At 38.4% G+C, this 22,495-nt stretch overlaps 1 protein-coding gene across 5 annotated transcripts in view; it reads right to left on the bottom strand.

Annotated features, from left to right (window-relative positions):
* Nucleotides 1-22,495, bottom strand: part of FAM13B (family with sequence similarity 13 member B) — a 144,551-nt gene that overhangs the window by 6,653 nt on the left and 115,403 nt on the right. For 3 of the 5 annotated variants that reach the window (XM_032425107.1, XM_032425106.1, XM_032425109.1), the window contains 10 exons: nt 14,575-14,639; nt 12,332-12,380; nt 11,768-11,918; nt 8,909-8,974; nt 7,297-7,507; nt 6,442-6,571; nt 5,523-5,604; nt 3,569-3,798; nt 1,729-1,812; nt 1,401-1,496 (listed from right to left, as the gene is read on the bottom strand). In XM_032425107.1, coding sequence (XP_032280998.1) covers nt 1,401-1,496; nt 1,729-1,812; nt 3,569-3,798; nt 5,523-5,604; nt 6,442-6,571; nt 7,297-7,507; nt 8,909-8,974; nt 11,768-11,918; nt 12,332-12,380; nt 14,575-14,639 — 1,164 coding nt within the window. The remainder of the gene's footprint in view (nt 1-1,400; nt 1,497-1,728; nt 1,813-3,568; nt 3,799-5,522; nt 5,605-6,441; nt 6,572-7,296; nt 7,508-8,908; nt 8,975-11,767; nt 11,919-12,331; nt 12,381-14,574; nt 14,640-22,495) is intronic. The other 2 variants (XM_032425108.1, XM_032425110.1) reach the window with 1 other exon arrangement.

Genomic DNA, 22,495 nt, shown 5'->3' with positions numbered 1-22,495 from the left:
TATCTTCTCTGGAGAAATGTGTATCAAATCCTTTGCCCAATTTTTATATATATATATATATATATTTTTAAAGATTTCATTTATTGGGGCGCCTGGGTGGCTCAGTTGGTTAAGCGACTGCCTTCAGCTCAGGTCATGATCCTGGAGTCCCAGGATCGAGTCCTACATCGGGCTCCCTGCTTAGCAGGGAGTCTGCTTCTCCCTCTGACCCTCCCCCCTCTTGTGCTCTCTCTCTCTCATTCTCTCTCTCAAATAAATAAATAAAATATTTTTAAAAAAAAAAGATTTCATTTATTTATTTGACAGCGAGAGACACAGCAAGAGAGGGAACACAAGCAGGGGGAATGGGAGAGGGAGAAGCAGGCTTCCCGCCAAGCAGGGAGCCCGATGCGGGGCTCGATCCCAGGACCCCGGGATCATGACCTGAGCCGAAGGCAGATGCCCAACGACTGAGCCACCCAGGTCCCCCTGCCCAATTTTTTTTTTTTTTAATTTATTTATTTTAGAGAGAGAGCACAAGCAAGCAAGTGGGGGTGGAGAGGCAGAGGAAAAGAGAATCCTGAAGCTAAGTGCAGAGCCTGAAGTGGGGCTTGATCCCAGGACCCTGAGATCATGACTTGAGCTGAAATCAAGAGGCAGCTGCTTAACAACTGAGCCACTCAGGCATCCCAGTGGCTGTCAATTTAAAAATGACCTTGCATGCCTAAGCGAACCTCCAGTGAATTAATACCTACAAAATGACTCAGAACGGGCTACATGCTGTTTTCTATTTGAGCCTGAGAGAAATCTAGAGTCCTACTATCTACTGGTTAATTTGGAGACAACACTTAATTTGCACCTAAGAATTAGTTTTCATTTTTCTCTAAAAATGTACACAAATGTAAATAAGCATTATTTTGATACTTCTTCATTAAAAAAGATGAACTTAAAAAAAATCAGTTTATTCCATTGTGCAATTAAATTATCGTGACAGCCATCACAAAACTGTTATGTTTTCAAACACAAGAATTTAAATCGAAAGAAACTATGCCAGGGTCTGAAATATGTCTTGTTTTTGTTTTTAAATTCCACAACGTAGATGAGCCTGGACATATCACTCCTTAGCCCCAGTGTCATCATCTGTGAAATGAGGCTATCATCTGCTACCTGTTGTGACTTGTCAGGATTTAATGACATCTTCATTTAATGACATACATAAAATGCTTTTACAAGTGCCTGGGAGATGGTAGGCAGGCACTGATTATTAACTGCCTATTCTTTTAAAAGCAGTAACCTCACCTTACAAATACAATTCTTGCTACCTTAGCTGTCTATTTCTCCAATATACCACCACAATACTATTTTTTAAAGGGTCGGTCTTGGTAAAATGAACTAGAGAAATCTTTCTGTGTTTTACTCACAAGAACAGGAGTGATGCTAGCTCTCGTCAGCATCTGTTTCACAAGTCTGTATCTCTCATAGAGAGGTTTCACAATGTGCCTCTCTTCTCTGGTCACCTAAAGTAAGACAAATGGAAATTACCTAGTCATCAGAAATTTTAAATGTCCAAAACATGAAGCAATATGACTTTCTCCCAATTTTTAAGAAGTTATCTTAAATAAATAGACAATCTCCTAAATGCAGGAAACAATGCTCTACAAACCAGCTCTGAAGATGTGGGCCACAAAAGAAATTTGTGCTCTTTTTTAAGGTAGAATATTAAATCTCTTTAGCAAGAGAGACATTTACCGGCCTTCCATGTTGACTTTCATAGTAAAGAAGACTTTTTTGGAGAGAAGTTTTCTCTTCTATCAAATGATCTTTTGTCATTTTCTAGAGTTTAAAAGAAAAAAAAACAAAACACTCTCATTGGCACCATCATTATCTTCCTCAATCCCACAATGTAAATAATTAGGGCGAAAAGGCAGCCCATCACCACTCCAGCCTAGGCTAACAAGAATACAGCCTTTTCTTACAAATTCACAGACAACAGTTTTCAGTCTCCTGTAAAATCTGGTCTCCCAGTAAATAGATATCCATTCTCTTTGGTGGCGTACTTATATTTTATCTGAACAAATTATGAATACCAGCTTAGTAACCTTGGATAAGTTACTTAAATTCTTTTTGTCCTATAAACCAGTATTTCTACTAAACAACTAAGAAAATCTGGCAGTAGTATAGTGGAAAGATCCTGAAAAAGTACAACACTGCCAATGTGTGACCTAGACTTCTAATCTATGAGCTCAGTTTCCCTTCCTATGACACTTTCTTTACACTGCCAATACTCACCTCCTACCTTTTAGTACTCTAAATTACAGAGGAGGAAGGACATCCCAAATTACTTCCCACTTTGTTCCACTGGACCACCTTTTAACATCCCAATGAACCAATGTTCCACAGAATACCCTTTTGAATCTAGACCAAATAAACTCTCTACTTATTCCCCAGATCAGATAATACTGCCTTGTTTCTCACCATATGGAATAGAGGTTAAAAAAAAAAATTCACTGGATGGTATCTTCCTAAAACAAATATAACTTTAGATTATGTACATCCAGTAGAGGATAGATAGGGGTGAACTGTAAAACACTGTGATTTCAACCTCAAGCCTGCACCTTAAACCTAGGACAATGAATCTGAATAAAGCTAACCCAGATCAAAATCATTTCTAGAAAAAGGGATGGAGAGAGGGGAAAGGAGGTTGGTTGATCCAACACAAAATTGAAAAACAAGAAAAGCTGAGGGAAGGGAATGATTAAAATTTCGAATCCAGCCCTGTTCAAGGGAGACAAACACTCCCAATATTTAAATCATGAAAGAGGTGTACTCTGTTGTCAAGACAGGAATGAGCATCAGGGTTCATCAATGCCTACACAAAAGTTCACATGAGACCATCTCTGTATTCTCCCAACAAACCTCATCTGATAAATATTTTGGGTTGCCAAGTGCTTTGACCAGGACTGCGCTAGGCACAGGCTTTGAGTAATGGTTCTTCAAAAATATTCATTTACTCAATCCTCACAACAACCACACTGTCTTAGTATTTTAATGGACATAATCATATCCATATAAGTCATAGGACGGTTGAAGGGACTCAGGGGCAGAATTCAAATAATATGAGTCAGGGCCTGGCAAAAGCTAAGAGCTCAATACATGTAACTATTAAGATACAAGGCCAAGTCAAGCTCAGTTATGTTTAGGCTCTTTACACATTCATCTTGCCAACTGTCTCCAATATAAATGAACAGATCAAGATTCTAGTTTTTCTTTTTCTTTTTTTTTTTTTTAAGATTTTATTTCTAAGTAATCTCTACACCCAACGTGGGCTCAGAACTCACAACCCTGAGATCGAGAGTCGCAAGCTCTCCAACTGAGCTAGCCAGGTGCTCCTTAGTTTTACTGTTGTGACTCACTCCCAGAAAGACTGGCCATTTCTGGGGTGCAGATAAAAACATGCTGTTTACCTACAAACTTGGGAGAGCAGACTCAAGCCAATAAGACTACCCACACATCTCTATGCCACTGGGGTAATTATTTTGTTTCAGGGACTCTAAAGGCTAGTCTGGCAAAAAGCATAGCTCAAAGTTACTTTGATATCTTCTGGAAGACACCGTTCAACACGTTTTTCTTTCAGTCTTTTCAGAATAAGTTCAAGTGTTGCTTCCTTAGATGGCTTCTTCTCCTTCTGAATGACCCTGGATTCATCTTCATTCTCTTCATCTTCATGGTCTAGAGAAGAGCCAAAGCTTTTTGGAAGAGTGTTACTACGTGGGCGTGTCTGAGGTACAAATTCTCCATCAGAGCTTTTGTGTTTTGCATCTACATTTCAGAACCAAGAGGACAGACAGATCAGTAATAATGATTTTGCTAAAGATGCAAAAGAGTAATAAGCAAGATATATAACAAGAAAGTAAACATTAACAGCACACAGGCTCAGATATTTCAAGGTTATATGAAATACTGAAATTCTATATAAGGCAAGCTATACCATTCATTCTTTCAATGATAATTCATAGAAAGCCTTACCATAAAGTAAGATTCTCTGGTAAGCATTAGTAAACAAAGAAACATGGTCCCTGTTCTCATGGAGCATATATTCAAGGAAGTAAAAACAAAAACCAAGTAACCAGATTCATAAAATAATTTCAAAAAATGCTAAGTGCTATAAAGAAGAGAACACAGGATGGTGTCACAGTGCTAAAAAGAATGTACTTTAGGAAAGAGCAACAATATTTAATGGACTGAAGAAGGACTTTTTGAGAAGGGGACATCCTAGGTAAACATGGAAGAAAGAGCAGCTAACGGAGCTTAGAAGATTTAGGGGAAGAGCATTCCTCCCCAGTTGAAGCAATAGCCAGGCATGACATGTTTAAGGAACAGAGAATGAGAGTGGAATGTGAGAAAATGGGCTAAGGGCACAGTAGGCAAGGAAATGAGGCAGCTAAGGATCTATATAATCTCAGATCTACACGATCACTACTTCTCTCCATTGTAAGGCATTTATTCTAACTTAAAAGGGAAGCTCACTGAGGGCTTTAAAGATAGTTAACAGAGTTTTTAAAAAGATAATTCTGGCTGCTATGCAGAGAAAGAACTTTGAGACAATAACAGCGCAAGAAAATTGGAAAATCAGTTAAGAGACTAATGTTTGTCAATTTAATACACCCATCAGTAACACATTCAAGGTAATGATTTTCACAGATGGTTGGAAACTGGCATTAAATAAGGAAATGCTTAATAGAATTGTAGGGGAAAATTCTAAGAGTAAGGAAACTTACTTTAACCACAGGGATGTAAACTCAATGACAACAGGGACAGTCTTATCCACCAACATAGGCTCAGATGTCTACAAGTACTCGGTACTCAATGATAGTAAAAATTTTGTTGAATAAATTCAAATGAACATACCAAAATGTGATGCTCCAGATTATAAGCCCATAGTTGGTACAGATAATTTTTTAAGTATTAACAATTACTAAAAAGCATGCTGATTAAACACCCATAAAGTAAATATAACTTAGCAGCTGCTATACTGGGCCAATACCCAGTAACACAGACCTAGTTTTTATTTAAAGAAGACTTATAATTTTGAGTCTCTGTAGCATAAACAGTTTATTATGATAGTCTTAAATACCCATCAAAAATTCTTAATGAAATACCTACCAAAAACCAAAACTGCTTAATATTTGAACTGTTTTTCAGATAAACTTTTTAATATCACCTATGAATATATAATCTAGGGCACTTTTGAAAAGAATATTACTAATAGAAACACCAGAGGGACATATGGAAGAATATAGTACTACAACTTTGACCATAACTAATAAAAGAACAAAAGGAAATTTTTATTTTTGCCAAACAGCATCTCAGATTTAAAATTATCAAAAATTATAACCGTATTTCTCATAGAATATAATAATTCTATTAATTAATGTCATAGAATTATTAATTCATACAATTCTCATGTACTGAGAATACTATAATAATGAGAATTAAAAGTACTGTTTAAAGCAAACATATTATAAAAATGATATATTTTCTACCTTTAATTTGCTTCCGCAGTTTGGTAAGCTCTGTCATCCATTTTAATACCTTTGGATTGGCTGCAATATCACTGTAGGAGGGCTAAAAAATTAAGGAACACTGACACCTCTGTGGTAAGCCATAATTGTTAACTGATGCTCAAATAATACTTTACAGTCCCCACAGCAGAAATTTCACTCAATCCTTATTTCATCTTATCTTATCTGAAGTAGATAGAAGGGGATGTCAAGAAAAGCTCTCTCAGAGCAAAATCTAGCAAATGACGAAAGCCAGATTTGAATACAGGTCTTCTGACTCAAAGTATAGGATTCTTTCCACTTCACATGTTCTAATCATTAAATATCTTTCACCCTCCCTACCACCTCCTCCCTCCTGTCCCCACTTGCTATTTGTGGTTTTTGAGGAAGCAGAAATAGCATTAATGTGATTTGTCAATGTAAAGTATTTCCTTTAAAAATTATACAAGCTTGGGGCGCCTGGGTGGCTCAGTCGTTAAGCGTCTGCCTTCGGCTCGGGTCATGATCTCAGGGTCCTGGGATCGAGCCCCGCATCGGGCTCCCTGCTCTGCGGGAGGCCTGCTTCTCCCTCTCCCACTCCCCCTCCTTGTGTTCCCTCTCTCGCTGTGTCTCTCTCTGTCAAATAAATAAAATCTTAAAAAAATTAAAAAAATAAAAAAAATTAAAAAATAAAAATTATACAAGCTTTTTTTGCCAATTGAAATATAAAGATGCACTGGTAAGAATACTGGCCTGGAAATGAGGCAGCTATGGATCTATACAATCTCAGATCTACATGATCACTATTTCTCTGTACACCTTAACTTCATTATCTAAGAAAAGAGATGGACTAATGCTCTCCAAAGAACCTCCTCCCAATTCCAATAGATCTGCCAAACCCTGGACAATGCTACAAACTTACCTTGCTATTTCTTTCCCTTTCAAACTGTTCCTCAAATTGTCTAATTTTTTTCTGAAGTTTCTTGACCAACTGATATGGTGTTCTGTCTTCTCTTTTCTCATCTTTTGAACTGAAGGATGATCTTCGAATCCTGAATTAAAACAAGAGTGTTAGTTAAAATTTCAAGTTATTACAGATGGTAGCTAGACCTATCATGGGGTTCATTTCAATGTACAAAACTATCAAATTACTATGATGTACACCTGAAACCAACAGAATTTTTTTTAATTTTATTTTTAAGTTATCTCTATACCCATAGTGGGGCTTGAACACTAAAGGTCAGGTAGTGTAAAACAAACAAACAAACAAACAAACAAAAAACACCAAAAAAACCTTACACTATAGTTTTAGAGACCACACCAGTAGCCAACACAAGTGCTGTTGAAAACAATGTATAAACCACTCAAAAGTTGTCTGGACAAAGGCAGAAAAGAAACAAAGATGCCTAGCAGCTCAGAGTTCATTTTGTGTTCAAACTGCAAAGGAAAGGTTTTGACATTCAGAATCAATTTAAAGTCTTGACAATAAAAACATTAGGGATTGGTGAGTTCCACTTGCTGGTTCCCTTCCAAAGTTCTGTATTTCAGTCATAGGTGAAAAAATGAGTATGTACACTATGAGGAAATGTCTATGAGAAAGCAAACCTCTATACCTCAATGAACTCAGAATTTACGAGCCCCCTCCAAAAAATTACAAAAAACGTTTTTCATGATACAGGGGGAAAGCTTTGAACTCTAAGTCTGGAGGATTAAATCTTTCAAAGGATCTGGTGACATAATAAGAATCGCCTCTCATAAGTATATAAAAATAATGTACCTAGTAAAAGAAAGTGCCTTAGATGAGGAATCCAATGTTTCTGGATCATGTAGGAAACGCTGGCTTTGCCCAAAATCTAAACTACGATGTGATAATACCGGAGGACAGTCCTCTTCCAGGGGGTGATGATTCATTCTTCCAGCTTGTGGAGAGAGCTGAGCTTCTCCAGACTCAGAGTCTTCCTGCCAAGACTTAAAAGCAGGAAACGGCTCTGTAAAACAAACACAAAGAATAGTACCATGGGTCTCTTGGTTCCACATGGAAAAAAAAGTCACACAATTATCAGCTGTATTTTCTTTAAATCATATCATTATGTAGTGGTTCATATAATATTTGTTATATACTTTAAAAAAAAAAAAGGGATATATAGGATCTTCATAAAGCCTACTACAGTTTCTAATTTTCTACGCTTTTTTTTTTTTTAGCTCAGAGTTTTATTTTCCCATAAAGAGTTATACCTTAAATTTCTGAACCCAGTCACAAAGCAAAGAAGGACACTGTCAAGCTCTTTAAAGTTATATTAGATATTAAGTTTCAAGTGCTGTTTTACAAACAGAAACAGTCCTCAATAGCTGCCAGGTGAAAAAGCTATCACTCACTGTCAAGTGACTATCTTAAAAGTGGAAGGAAGCTATTCCCCATGCTATTCACAACACTCACCAAATGGAGCTCTCTGACTCCAAAAGAATTCTTAACATTTCCAAATGAGCAGCTAACTCTACCTGACAGCACCTGGCCTCTAACATTAAGTTGTGGTTGTTATTTTCTATTACAAGATTTCTATGTTTAATACATATCTTAGTAATTAAACACTTAACAGTATTATCAAGACAAAATTTAACAGCACTAGACCTTAAGCACATTTATCTTACTGGAGTTATCCTGTATGTTCTCAAATGAACCCACGTCGATATATTTGATGTCTGTGCCCATGTAAGGTTTGATTACATACAGAACACATACAGATAAACATACAATCCACAAATATACTCCAAATACAAAAATACAAGTATCACTGGAATCCAGAAGAGGGGAAAAACTTTTCCATCTATACACTAACTTTATTTATAACTACAATTTAAAACTTTGATATATGACTATTAACAATAGCAAAAGTGAGTTTTTAAGTATTTCTGGATGCAAAGATGGCCTGACAGTGTCAAAAATTAGACTGATGTTTTCTTTTTCTTCACACAATAGCTAAGGATTACTACTTTAGTAATTTAGTTTAACTTTACATATTAGCAATTTAAAGCATTACATAATTTTTCCAGGGTAATAAGAACATAATTTAGTTAGTTTTTAAAGCCCAGATCAATCTGATAACTAAAAATTGAGTACAAAGCGTGCAATCCCACAATAAACCCAGCAATAAAGTGATTTTCAAAGCAACCCTTGTACCTGCTTCCCAGCAAATAACTGGTAATAAACATTTTGTGAGAAATCACCTGTTTTAAGAGGGAAGTAACAAAAACAATTATTTCTGGGTATCATTTTTAACCCAGAACAGTTTTCCTAATATACGGGGACAGCAGGAGAAGGGCTTATAAAAAGGCAAACAAAGTGAACCATCAAAAGGCAAAAAAACTAAACTATGGTGAACCATACTTACCCTCCCCATCTCTCTGCAGATGCATTGTTTTGAAATCAATGAGGGGAAAAGTGATAGGGCATGACGCTAATAAAATGGAAAAAATGGCAAAAAATACTAAAGTGAACACACAGCACAGTCAGAACAAACCATACACATAACTAACACAAAGCCAAAGATACCAAAAACATTTCCCTAAAACCAGTTAGGCATTCTGCTCAAAAACTTTATTCAAAGAAATTACTACTAACCAAACTTTAAAAACAAACACAACATACATTTCCATTTCAGCAAGCAAGGCAAAAAAATCAAAGTAGTGCTGTTTTATTAAAACTCAAACATAAAACTGAAGAAATGGAAACTCTTAACCAAGTACTGTTTGAAGCTTTTCAATTTAATTGATTTGACAGAAAAATATCTCCTTAGTTTGCTCTTTGGAAAGACCCTACTTGTATTTCATTCAAGAGTTTTAGCAGGAGAAAGTCTGAAGGAAAGATACTGCCCACTTGTATTAAAAGCCAAAACCTTCTGACCGGCTGCTACAAATTCATACTGCTGGTGGACATGTGCTACCTGCTTGCCAACTGCATTCTGCTGACTATCCTTTGAGCAATACAAAACACAAAACCCACATACTAAGGAAGAGGGAGGTGGGCTTCTATTTGGAGTGACCCCACTTCTCTTTTAAGAGGCACATCAAACAAAGTAGGTCTCTGATTCCAAGGTATCTAGGGTCTAAAGTAATTTGGCCTCTTAAGGAACCTTGACTTTCATTAGAACATCCTAATTCCTAGATACAGAAAATCAATCTTTGTATTGGTGGCAAAGTTGGAAGGAACAACATAGTCTGCTAACAGCCACTCTTCCAAGCACATGCAGGGTTCATGGCTGAGAAGTTCACTCAAATGTCTACTACCAGTGGCTCTCTGAAAGTCACTAACCCCTATTCCTGTAAAAGCCAGCAGGTGGTCTATGTGGATTTGTCACAGCTGTTGAGCCAGGTTTATAGCAGGTGAGCTGAGGCACTGAAAATCAGAGGTCTACAATTACTTTCCACAAGCTGTAAGGGGAGGATTCTGACAGGGAAACAGTGAGCTGAGCTCGGCATTAAATTCGCTTTAGGGAGGCATCCAGAAAGCGAGGCTGAACACAGAAAGTTCTATCTCCTCAGACAATGGAAAACAAGTGCTCTTCTATGCTTAAAACTTAAGATCAGAGTGCCCAGGCCAAAGATTATGAAGAGCTATTAATCTGCGTCCTCCAAAACGGAGAAGCATCAGCACTCTGTCAGAATCCCAGCCTCAACGTTCAGAGACCCCTCTCCTACTTCGGCTGGCTCCATGGTTGCTCTGTTGACCATCACTTCTTTTCAGTGACTATGTCAGGATAAATAAATGAAAGGGACGGTTGATCTTTACTGCCACCAGGATGCTAACATATCCCCTAATTCTGGGGAGCATCTTCATAAATTCCAAACATCCTAAATAACCCAGAACAAAGCAAAATAAAGACAACTTCCTAATTTAGTCGAAGTTAAGACACATAATATGCCACTAGGCATGCCAAACATCTAGAACAAAAAAAAAAAAAAAAAAAAAGGAAGGGGGGTGGAGAGACAGCAATAAAGATTGGCACAGACAATGACTTGGTTGGGGCTTTAAAAAAAAAAATTGGCTATACCTTAAAAAATAAATAAATAAAAACTCCCAACTGTGATCAAATGAATAGACCTGAGGTAGCAAAAGGAGCCTGCAGTATTAGCCCTGCGGCTCTCGGTATGACCACTCTATGTCGTCAGCTAACTTGCCAAAGGGGAGGTAACCAAGGGAACTTCAGCCAAGTGAACAAATAAGTAACTTGGAAGAATCCCGAGTTGTCTCAATGTCTCTTTACCTAGGAAGGTGTATGATACAGGACTCCTAAATTCAAATTTGTTGCTGGCTTCCACTCCCCCACCCCCAACATTTGAAAGTTTATAAATATACAATAAACTTGAAAAAATTTTACAGTGAACATCGATACACCAATCATCTAGATTCAACCATTAATATTTTACTATACCTGCTTTTTAATATTTCTCCATCCCATTAACCATCTTATTTTTTTCATGGATTTCAAAGTAAACTGCAGGTAATGATATACTTCCCTATAAACACTTCAGCATGCAAGTCATTCACTGGAGTTCAGTATTTATTTAGGTTTTGCATCATTTGATTAAAAAAAGAAAAACTTATACAATGAAATACAAGTCTTAAGTACACATTTACTGAGTTCTGACATATATACACACACACACACACACACACACACACACACACACACAGGTGGCTTGCTTTTTAAATTTAAACTTTTTCTCCTTTGTAAAAACTGTTAGGACCGTTCCCATGCTTATATAATCTAATACACAGATGTGGGGATATGGTACAGTATTTGCTTAGAAATGCCTTCAAAGATCATTTTGGGGGAAAAAAAAAAGGCTTCCTGATGATCATTAAGGAAACATAGTTACATATAAGCCCTCTGTTTAAAGTGGTGAGATCTCCAAGCCCTAACGTGAGATTTTCAAAGAATGGGAAATAGCACCTGGTTTAACAATGAACAAAAGCCTATCCTGGGGGATTTTATTTTTTCAATCAGTTCTAACTTCATCTTCAAAGCTAATGGATCAGATAAGAACTTCAAGTTCATATGCGATAGTTGCCCTACAATCTCATTAATGCATCTGAGTAACAACATTCACTCACTCCTCTTACATGAAAGAGAGAACAGAAAGTCAAAATGAGTAAGATTGTCCAGAAAAGAGCAGTAGTCTCATTATTGCTTTAGGTAATTTCAGTTACAAATAACAGTATCAGGAAAATAACGTGTGGCTAAAATTACCTTCCCATTTATCACCATCAGAAACGTTCTTCAGATCTAAATGTGGAATTTGGGTTCCACATGCTGCTTCCCCTTGAACACCAACACTTTGACCTCCTGGCACTTCTGATTCAGTGTTGGCATTCAAATCACATATCTTGCTACTAGAATCCTGTATTTTAAAATAAAGAATACATTTCACAACCACAAAGCTTTTCTCACTCAGCTTAAAAACAAGCAGCGTATATCCTTGTATGGTCTCCATTAGTGTACTACTGTGCCTCTATACTCAGCTGTCCCACTCCCACCATCCAAACTATTTTCAAACACACATCTGCCGTTTTATAATATGTACTACTAGAAGACAAAGTTTGGATCCCAAATTCAGGAAAATGTTTTTATAACCAAGTTACCTGTAACCAAAAGTGACAAATTAAGTCGCTGCTTAACTGTAAAATATCTGGTAAGAGAATCTGTATTTACATCTCCTTTAAACCTATTCAACCCAAGCGTTAAAGGCCAGGTATAATAATTGGTAGGTTAAACCTAGTCAAATTTGTAAGAACCACAAGAAAAAAATCTTACCAGAATCAAGTGTGATAATGTATCACTGTCAAATGACACATATTCTTTCCTAAAAATACAAGTACAGTTATTAGTCTTTTAGGAATAAGTAGGTTACTATCATTGTACAATTCTTACCTAGATTCCTCTCTTCCCCAAATAGTTAGCATTTATAATATGAGAGAAGAAAATGACAACTGGACATATGCCCATTCTTTGGAGCCCTATATCTGAAAATCACACACTACTGAAAAGATCCACAGAATTACTTCAGATTTAGAAAAATTAAGTAACATTCTCCACCCTCCCACACAACCACCCCCCCAAAAGAAAAACATTTTAAAAGTAAAATTAAAATCCACAATAAATAGAAACCAAAAGGGTTGAATGTATAATGGAAAAGATTTTGTAAAGTAAATATTACTTTTAACCAAATAGCTTTATTATCCCCCACTCCGGGACTTTTTTTTATTTTAAAGAAGATTTTTTTTTTAAAGTACAGTGATGGTCCTATATACATGTATTTTCTTATGGTCCTGTATTTTAAATCTGATTGTGTTCTATCACAATCAGAACAAGATTACTACTTCTAAACCTCTCCTTGCTCAAAACATAATGGTAACATGTAAAAAAAGAAATGTTTAAAAATTTCAATTCACCTCTTATACCCCCCATAAAAATGAACCCCTATTTAGAACAAATATTAGAGCGAGCTGTCACAAATGATCTCTCCCTATCTGACCAGTCAACAGAGCATCTGGTATTATAGTAGGTTAGCAATATACCTACTGTGGGAAATTTCTTCTCCCCCAAAATATGGTGGCAATTTACAATGGTACACACAGATGCTGCTTGTACCCTGCCTTAACAGTGTGTACCCAGATGACAGGTCTTGATCTAACTATGGCAAGTCATCTCCTCATATGCATAATTATCTTATTCTTGCTGAGCATAAGAAATGAACTGAATTCCCTGGCAAGCTCAAAGGCCTTCCCTTGCTTAGAGTGGGAACAAATGGTGGAATGAGCTACATTCTACCTTGAGACTACAAAAGACCCAATCATCTAAATTTGAGAAACATGAGTGTTAAGCATGCAAAATGTAATCCATCTAACCAAGAAACTCTTTGGATCTAAAAACAAGTTTGCTAACCTATACACAAGTTGAAGAGGAAAGAGCTTTTCCAAAAAGATTGAGTCCTCACTAAATGGATCCTTATTGTTCTACCAAATCCAGATGTCATCATTCTGGGGATGCCTGTTTATCTTATATCTTCAGCCCATAGCTCCAATACTCCCTGGGCTGGAAGAGGATCATTCCTGCCTCCTGAAAGGAAGCACAAGGAACTGCTGTAAGCAGGAAATCTGTGGACCTTCAGAGTATGGAGACACTCCAGAGACATGGCTCCAAAGAATTTACTTACCCTCAGAGAACAGGATTCCTACTCACAATTAAGAGAGACAATGGCATTAACACAAGTTTACCCTTGCCAACAAGCTATCACCAAATCAGTAATGTTTGAGAATCCTCAGTATTTACAATCTAGTCTGCATTCATTACAAATCTGTTTTCTGAATATCAAATCATCTTTCCTAGGCAAGTTGTAATATACACTGCTTGACAAGGTCTCAAAGAATCAGAAAAAGGGTAACAGGACCCAAAACCTATTCAGTGACTTAAAACATTCTAGAAAGCTTCTGCTCAAAAGGACTGTATCTATCGAGTATCTATGGTGACTATATATGGCTGAAATACTCATTGCCTCAGTATCTCCCTCCCATTTTTGCTGGCCAAGGATGTAAACAAGCACAACCTGCGTAAGACTATACTGGGATACACCAAGGAGAAGCTGGAAAGGAACAAAAATATCCTGTACAAATGTGGTAAAGCAAATATGCTATAATCTTTCAGTTAGTTATCCACAGTTCTAAGACTATGAATTAACTCAATGAAAGGTATATTCAGAATATCAATAAATTCCCAGTTGTTCTACAAATCAACTGAAAGTTTGGAGTGTCTCCAAGAAGGCTCTGTTCTTCCCTCAGAATGTTTTCCAAGTTATAACTAATGTCTGTCTGAACCTGTAGCCCCTCTGAATATTTATAAGTATGTTTTATGCTTACCATTAAAACAAGAAGTTGGTTTTTTAGATTATCAAAAATGTATGTCATAACAGATAAATTCAGCTAAAAATTCTCACCCCCAAATCTGTCAAGGGCTCCAATTCTCAAAATGATTAATGAGTAATGAGAGAAAATGCTTACCCCTCCAGACAGCCATCTTCACCATCACCACGGTCACCGCACGGCTCTAACAGTACACCTACAGACTGACAACAAACAACACCACCGCTGTGTCAACGGAACTCCCAACACTCATGTACTACAGGAAGTCTCCAACCTCAACTACGGTATTAGACTACAAGTTAGTCAAATGCCCCCTTTTAATTCTTCATAACAGTCTATAGGTGTTGGCACCTCTTTTTAAAGACAGTAATTTATCTTCCTCAAAACCTGAGGCATGTGCGTGTGTATGAAATGCAGACCCTGCATTCTCACTACACTGTTAGGTAAGGGGTACTACTCTTACTATCACATTCCTTTTCCGTCCTTAGAATTCCTTCCTCCAAAAAGGACAGCCATGTGGTCCCACCTGACAAATCCTCCTTCTCTTTCTTCTCAGCCACAAACAGGTTAAGTTGGTAACTTCTTAGCAGGTAACAGATGAATCATTTGGTTCACCAGATCCCTTTATTACATACATTCGAAATAACAACTGTAAACCTCAGAAACACATATGAACACTCCCCCTATTTTCTAATGAGTTTAGTGACACCATCCCATCCCTATTCCTTCCCCAAATAGATACTCACTGAGTCTAATACAAATATCCTGTCCATTACTACAAATTAGGTAAACTTCTCAATGTTTCTGATGATCACCTCTGAAATCAACAGATAGTTGGATTCTTAAGAAACTACCACTTGTCCAGTTTTAATATGAAAGACAGTTCATAATTATCTGGAAAAAGCTATTCAATTACTTCTTCCTTTTCCAACTATGTATCTCTGTGAGGCTGAACTGTCTTCACGCACTTCAAACAAAAGAACCTACAGCAATAGGGTGTCTGGGTGGCTCAGTCATTAAGCGTCTGCCTTCGGCTCAGGTCATGATCCCAGGGTCCTGGGATCGAGCCCCACATCGCGCTCCCTGCTTCTCCCTCTCCCACTCCCCCTGGTTGTGTTCCTGCTCTTGCTATCTCTCTGTCAAATAAATAAAATCTTAAAAAAAAAAAAAAAAGAACCTATAGCAATAGATTGAATGCAGAAGCAGGTATGAGAATCCAACTTGACTTTTATTAAGTCAGACAAACATTAATGGTATTTGTAAATATGTAAAACAATACCATTCCTCGAGTACAAAATGTTTTATATAGTTTATTAAGTTTAAAAAAAACCATATTTATAGTACCTTGAGTGAATTAATAAACATTTTCTAATTTTCAATTTTAATTTCTAATGTGGTAAATACTGATAGATATACCCATGTAAACAAAACCCTTCTGGGATACTCACTATCTTTTAAGAGTATCAAGAGGTCCTGAGACTCAAACTTGAGAACCACTGACATCAGACTTCAGCAACCTTTCTGTCTAGAATATAACTTTGCATTCTTAAATATGGGCCCATGAAATAATCATTACTAGACCCAATATTTAAAATAAGCCTTGGTGTTTTATTCAAAGAACCAGGTTCAAGTCCCAGCTCTACCTTTGCTATCACAAATATGAGAATAACAATCATTTACTTGCCTATCTTACAGTTACTATGAGAGAATCAAAAGAAATAGCTTAGAAGAAAAAATTATAAAGTTCTATTATAAAAGCATACTATTACATCACCAACTCCAACATACTTTTTAAAATTTTATTTCTTTATTGGAGAGAGAGAGAGACAGCATGCGAGCCTGAGTCGGGGAGGGAAGGCCAGGGGGAGAGGGAGAAGCAGATGCCCCGCTCAGCAGGGAGCCCGATGCAGGGCTCCATCCCAAGACCCTGAGATCACGACCTGAGCTGAAGGCAGACGCTTAACCGACTGACCCACCCAGGCGCCCCTAGGCAACATAATTCTTTAAATGAATACTGAAAAGTAGTTAAAAAAAAAAAAAAAAAAGCAATTGGAGTCAACATAAAAGAAGCAGTAACAGAAGACAAAAGCTGATACACTGATAACACCAGCAGTGTAGAAGGAGATGAAATTCAGAGTAAGGTGCAGAGTTATCTTCTACATTATGCCCCAAGACAAAAAAAAAAAAAAAAGAGGTATTAGGGTCAGGTTAAAGTATATCTAGACTTCAATTTAACAGACACAGAAATATACAATACTTTTTTGAGAAACTAAAATATTTTACTTCCTCAGAATTCACTCTATACAAAACATTTATTCCTTTGTACATGGGGAGAAAGAGCTTGTTTTTTCTAAATTATCAGCTGGCAAAACAGCCCATACTCTTCCGCCAAACCATCAGGGTCCTCAAAAGAAAGTCTAAGGTGCTCTGGCCCCCATTAAGGTAAGCTAGAGAGCTCTGGTGGTGGTGCTGGTGGTGGTGGTGGTGGGGGTGGGGTTGGGGGTGGTGGGGGTGGGGTGGGGGTTGGGGGTGGGGGTTGGGGGTGGTGGGGGTGGGGGTTGGGGGTGGGGGTGGGGGTGGTGGGGGTGGGGTGGGGGTGGGGGTGGGGGTGGCGGCGGCAGCGGCAGCGGCAGCAGCGGAGGCCACACTCATGGGAGCAGCGGCTGCAGCATAATCATATTGCCAATGTTTAGGGGCTGTCAGGACTAAATGCCAGGAGCTAATTAAAGCCTAATGGGCATTTCCAGTAATTTCTGTGGCCTCCCCCCATTCCTTATCCATTCATTATTGATACTTCCACACTGTTTAGTTCTGTATCTCCCCATCTCCACCCACCTAGTTTTCCTCAAGCACGCTAGTTACTTCTTTTAAATAAGCTAAATATCCCCACTCCATTCCACATTTCATTTGCTTTGTAAACTCTTACTAAACAGTTTATTAAGTAAGAAAAGTTCTTCCATTGATCAATGTGTAAGTAAGTCTCTACCGCAAAGGAAACCATCAACAAAATGAAAAGGCAACCTACCAAATGGGAAAATATTGGCAAACAATGTATCTGACAGGGGTGCTTGAGTGGCTCAGTCGGTTAAGCATCCAACTCTTGAATTCAGCTCAGGTCACGATCTCAGGATCATGAGATTGAGCCCCACGTCAGACTCTGCCTGGGCATGGAGCCTGCTTGCGATTCTCTCTCCCCGTCTCCCTCTGCCCCGCCCCCAGATCGAGTACATGCACTCATGCTCTCTCAAAAAACAAAACAAAACAAAACAAAAAACAAAAAACCCACAATATATCTGACAATGAGTTAATATGTATAAAAGATGTATAAAATGTATAAAAGAAAAAGACCTCATACAACTCAATAGGAAAAAACAATCAGATTTAAAAATGGGCAGAGGGGGAAAAAAATGGGCAGAAGACCTGAATAGACATTTGCCCGACATACACAGATCATCAAAGGTACATGAAAGGTGCTCAACATCACTAATCATCACAGAAATGCAAATCAAAACCACAATGAGATAGCACCTCATACCTGTCAGAAAGGCTATTATCAAAAAGACTAGAAATAACAAGTGCTGGCGAACATGTAGAGAAAGGGAATCACAGTACACTGTTGGTAGGAATGTAAACTGATCCGGCCACTATGGAAACCAGTATGGAGGTTCCTCAAAAAATGAAAACTAGAACATGTGATTATCAGCAATTCCACTTCTGGATATTTATCCAAAGGAAACAAAAACACTACTTCAAAAAGATAACGTCATGGCCAGGTTCATTGTGGCATTATTTTCAATAACCAAAACATGATAACAACCTAAGTGTCCATCAATGGATGAATGGATAAAGAAAATGTAGTGCATATATTTATACAATGGAGTATTATTTTGCCATAAAAGAGAAGGAAATTCTGCCATTGGTCACAACATGGATGGACCACGAGTGCATTATGCTAAGTGAATTAAGTCAGACAGAGAAAGACAAATGTCACATGATCTCACATGTGACATCTAAATAAACAAAACAAAAACAACCTCATAGATACAGAGAACAGATTGGTTGTTGCCAGAGATAGGGACTTGGGAGTGGGCAAAATGGGTCAAAGTACTCAAAAGGTACAAACTTCCAATTACAAAACAAGTAAGACATAGGAATATAATGTATAGCTTAGTGACTACATTTAATAATACTGTATTGTAGGGGCGCCTGGGTGGCTCAGTGGTTAAGCGTCTGCCTTCGGCTCAGGTCATGATCCCAGGGTCCTGGGATCGAGCCCCGCATCGGGCTCCCTGCTCCGTGGGAAGCCTGCTTCTCCCTCTCCCACTCCCCCTGCTTGTGTTCCCTCTCTCAATGTATCTGTCAAATAAAATCTTTAAAAAAATAATAATACTGTATTGTATATATGAACGTTACTGAGAGGAGATCTTACAAATCTCAACACAAGAAAAAAAGCTTTTTAACTGTGTGGTGATGGATGTTAACTACCTATTGTGATCATTTCACAATATATACACACATAAAATCATTACATTGTACACTTGAAACTAATATAATGTTGGGGTGCGTGGGTGGCTCAATTGGTTGAGCATCTGTCTTCAGCTTGGGTCGTGATCCCAGAGTCCTGGGATCAAGCCCCGCATCAGGCTCCCTGCTCCACGGGGAGCCTGCTTCTCCCTCTCCCTCTGCCTGCCACTCCCCCTGCTTGTGCATGTGCACTCTCTTGCTCTCTCTCTCTGTCAGATAAATAACTAGAAACTGGGCGCCTGGGTGGCTCAGTTGGTTAAGTGACTGCCTTCGGCTCAGATCATGATCCTGGAGTCCCTGGATGGAGTCCCGCATCGGGCTCCCTGCTCGGCAGGGAGTCTGCCTCTCCCTCTGACCCTCCCCCCTCTCATGTGCTCTCTTTCTCTCATTCTGTCTCAAATAAATAAATAAAATAAAATAAAATAAAATAAAAAAACTAGAAACTAATACAATGTTATATGACAATTATTTCTCAATTTTTAAAAATAAAAAGAGAAAGAAGAGAGAGATTGGGATTTAAAAACAACCAAACAAACATGTTACTGAGTGGCTGTTTCCTGGGAGAGGTTTTATATATTTTTTTAACTGTTAAGAAAAAATAAAAAACCTGGGGCACGTGGGTGACTCAGTCAGTTAAGCGTCAGACTCGGTTTTGGCTCAGATCTTCATCTCAGGTTGTGATATAGAGCCCCACACCAGGCTTCCAGGCCAGCAGTCTGCTTAAGACTCACTCTCCCTCTCCCCCTGCCCCGCCCACACTGGGAACGCTCAGGCGCGCCCACCCACTCTCTTTCACAAATAAATAAATAAATCGGGGCGCCTGGGTGGCTCAGTTGGTTAAGCGACTGCCTTCGGCTCAGGTCATGATCCTGGAGTCCCTGGATCGAGTCCCGCATCGGGCTCCCTGCTCGGCAGGGAGTCTGCTTCGTCCTCTGACCCTATCCCCTCTCATGTGTTCTCTCTCTCTCATTCTCTCTCTCTCAAATAAATAAATAAAATCTTTAAAAAAAAAAAAAAAAAAACAAATAAATAAATAAATCTTTAAAAAAAAAAACAACAAAAAAAAACAAAACCTAGTAAGATCTCATAATAGCACAAGTCAAACTGACAATCATCTATCGCTTCTTCTTGGCTGTCTGCTAGAGCTTCCCAAATACTTCTGGCCTCCACTTCTGAAAAAAGATTACATTCCACTAATTGCTCAGTGTTTGGAAGATATAAATAACTGTAAGTCTGTTAGGTACCAACAATAAAAGCTTGTGAATCTTGAAATGAATTGATTTTATGATAAGTTTACTGATAATAAGTTTTTTTTTTTTTTTTTAAAGATTTTATTTATTTATTCATGAGAGACAGAGAGAGAGAGAGGCAGAGGGAGAAGCAGGCTACCAAGGAGCAGAGAGCCCGATGCAGGACTCGATCCCAGGACCCTGGGATCATGACCTGAGCCGAAGGCAGACGCTTAACTATCTGAGCCACCCAGGTGCCCGATAATAAGTATTTTGATGTGAGCTCTGATCAGGCTACTGATTTTCAGTTTTAACCCCTCAAAAATAGTCCAAATTACCCTACCAACTATTGTACCTATTTAAAAATGTATAGATCTAGGGTGCCTGGATGGTGCAGTCAGTTAAGCAAGTCAGTTAAGCAACCAAGATGTCCTTCATTAGACGAATGGATAAATAAATTGTGGTACACTGAAACAATGGAATATGATTCAGTACTAAAAAGAAATGAGCTATCAAACCATGAAGAAAACACGAAGGAACCTTAAATGCATTATTATTAAGTAAAAGAAGCCAATATGAAAAGACTACATACTACACAATTCCACCTATATGATATTCCTTTTTTTTTTTAAGATTTTTATTTATTTATTTGACAGAGAGAGAGAGAGAGACAGCGAGAGAGGGAACACAAGCAGGGGGAGTGGGAGAGGGAGAAGCAGGCTCCCCGCTGAGCAGGGAGCCCGATGCGGGGCTCGATCCCAGGACCCTGGGATCATGACCTGAGCCGAAGGCAGACACTTAACGACTGAGCCACCCAGGCGCCCCCAACTATATGATATTCTGGAAAAGGCAAAACTATGCAGACAATAAAAAGATCAGTGGTTGCAAGGGTGGTGGGAGAGATGAACAGAGCACAGAGGATTTTTAGGACAGTTTAAAAACCAGAGTACGATATTATAATGAATACATGTCATTATACATTTGTTCAAACCACTGAAATATACATCAAGAATAAACTTTAAGATAAACTAGACTTTGAGTGATTATGATGTGTCAGTGCAGGTTCATTCCTGGTAAAATATGTACCATTCAGGTGAGTGACGGTGCTAATGGGGGAGGCTGTGCATGTGTCAGGGCAGGGAACATATGGGAAATCACTGTACCGCCCTGTCAATTTTGTTGTAAACCTAAAGCTGCTCTAAAAAAAGTTTTTGGGGGCGCCTGGGTGGCTCAGTTGGTTAAGCGACTGCCTTCGGCTCAGGTCATGATCCTGGAGTCCCTGGATCGAGTCCCACATCAGGCTCCCTGCTCGGCGGGGAGTCTGCTTCTCCCTCTGACCCTCCCCCCTCTCATGTGCTCTCTCTCATTCTCTCTCTCTCAAATAAATAAATAAAATCTTTAAAAAAAATAAAAATAAAAAATAAAGTTTTTGGAAAAAAAATAATTCTTGCATTCTTTACAAAGTAATTCATACACCAATTTCATTCAACACATTTACTTAGGGGGCACCTGGCTGGCTCAGTCGGTAGAGCACAACTCTCACATTGGGTATGGAGCCTACTGATAGGGGAGGAAGGGGAGGAGAGGAAAACAGAGAGGAAGAGAAGAGAGAGGAAGAGACAAGACGAGACAGGAAGAACAAGAACAAATTTACTTAGATGCCCACACTAAGTGTCAGATGTTATTCATTTGTTTGGTCATATATTCCACAAATACTTAATGAATACCTATGTGTTTTAGATAACGGGGATGCAATAATGAACAAAACATAAAAATTTCAACATTCATGAAGGTTGAGGATTTACAGTCTAAAGGTGGGAGAAAGACAATAACAGTAACAATAAACTAATAATTTAAAAGATATGTGCAACAGTGATAACACTCAAGGACAAGGGGGAGAAGGACAGGAACTTCAGGGACTAGATAGGAGTGGGTCAATGGGAACACCTGCTAATACTAAAATGGAGTGATGAGGAGATCTGGCCATACTGAAAAGGTCAAAGTGAGGAAACATCTGCAGGATCAGAGGAAGAAGCAAACCAGGGGACACCTGGGAAAACAGCAATCCCGACAGAACCTTAATACTGAGATGTCTGTTAGTGTTTCTGTAGTGCCTACTCCCATATTTTTATACCCAGATGGCACTGGAAGGTTCTAAGAAGAGAACTGACATTATACAATTTTCCTTTTAAAAGAATCACTCTGGCTGCTGTGCTGAGAATAGACCACAGGGAGGCCAAGTATCAGGTAGGAGCCCATATTAATCTATTAATCTAGGTGAAATAATGTTGGGTTTGCACCTACAT

This window comes from Phoca vitulina, unplaced genomic scaffold (assembly GCF_004348235.1).
Source record: "Phoca vitulina isolate PV1807 unplaced genomic scaffold, GSC_HSeal_1.0 scaffold32, whole genome shotgun sequence".
Lineage (NCBI taxonomy): Eukaryota > Metazoa > Chordata > Mammalia > Carnivora > Phocidae > Phoca > Phoca vitulina.
The sequence above is the reverse complement of the archived record's forward strand: the minus strand, read 5'-3'. Positions and strand labels throughout refer to the sequence as shown.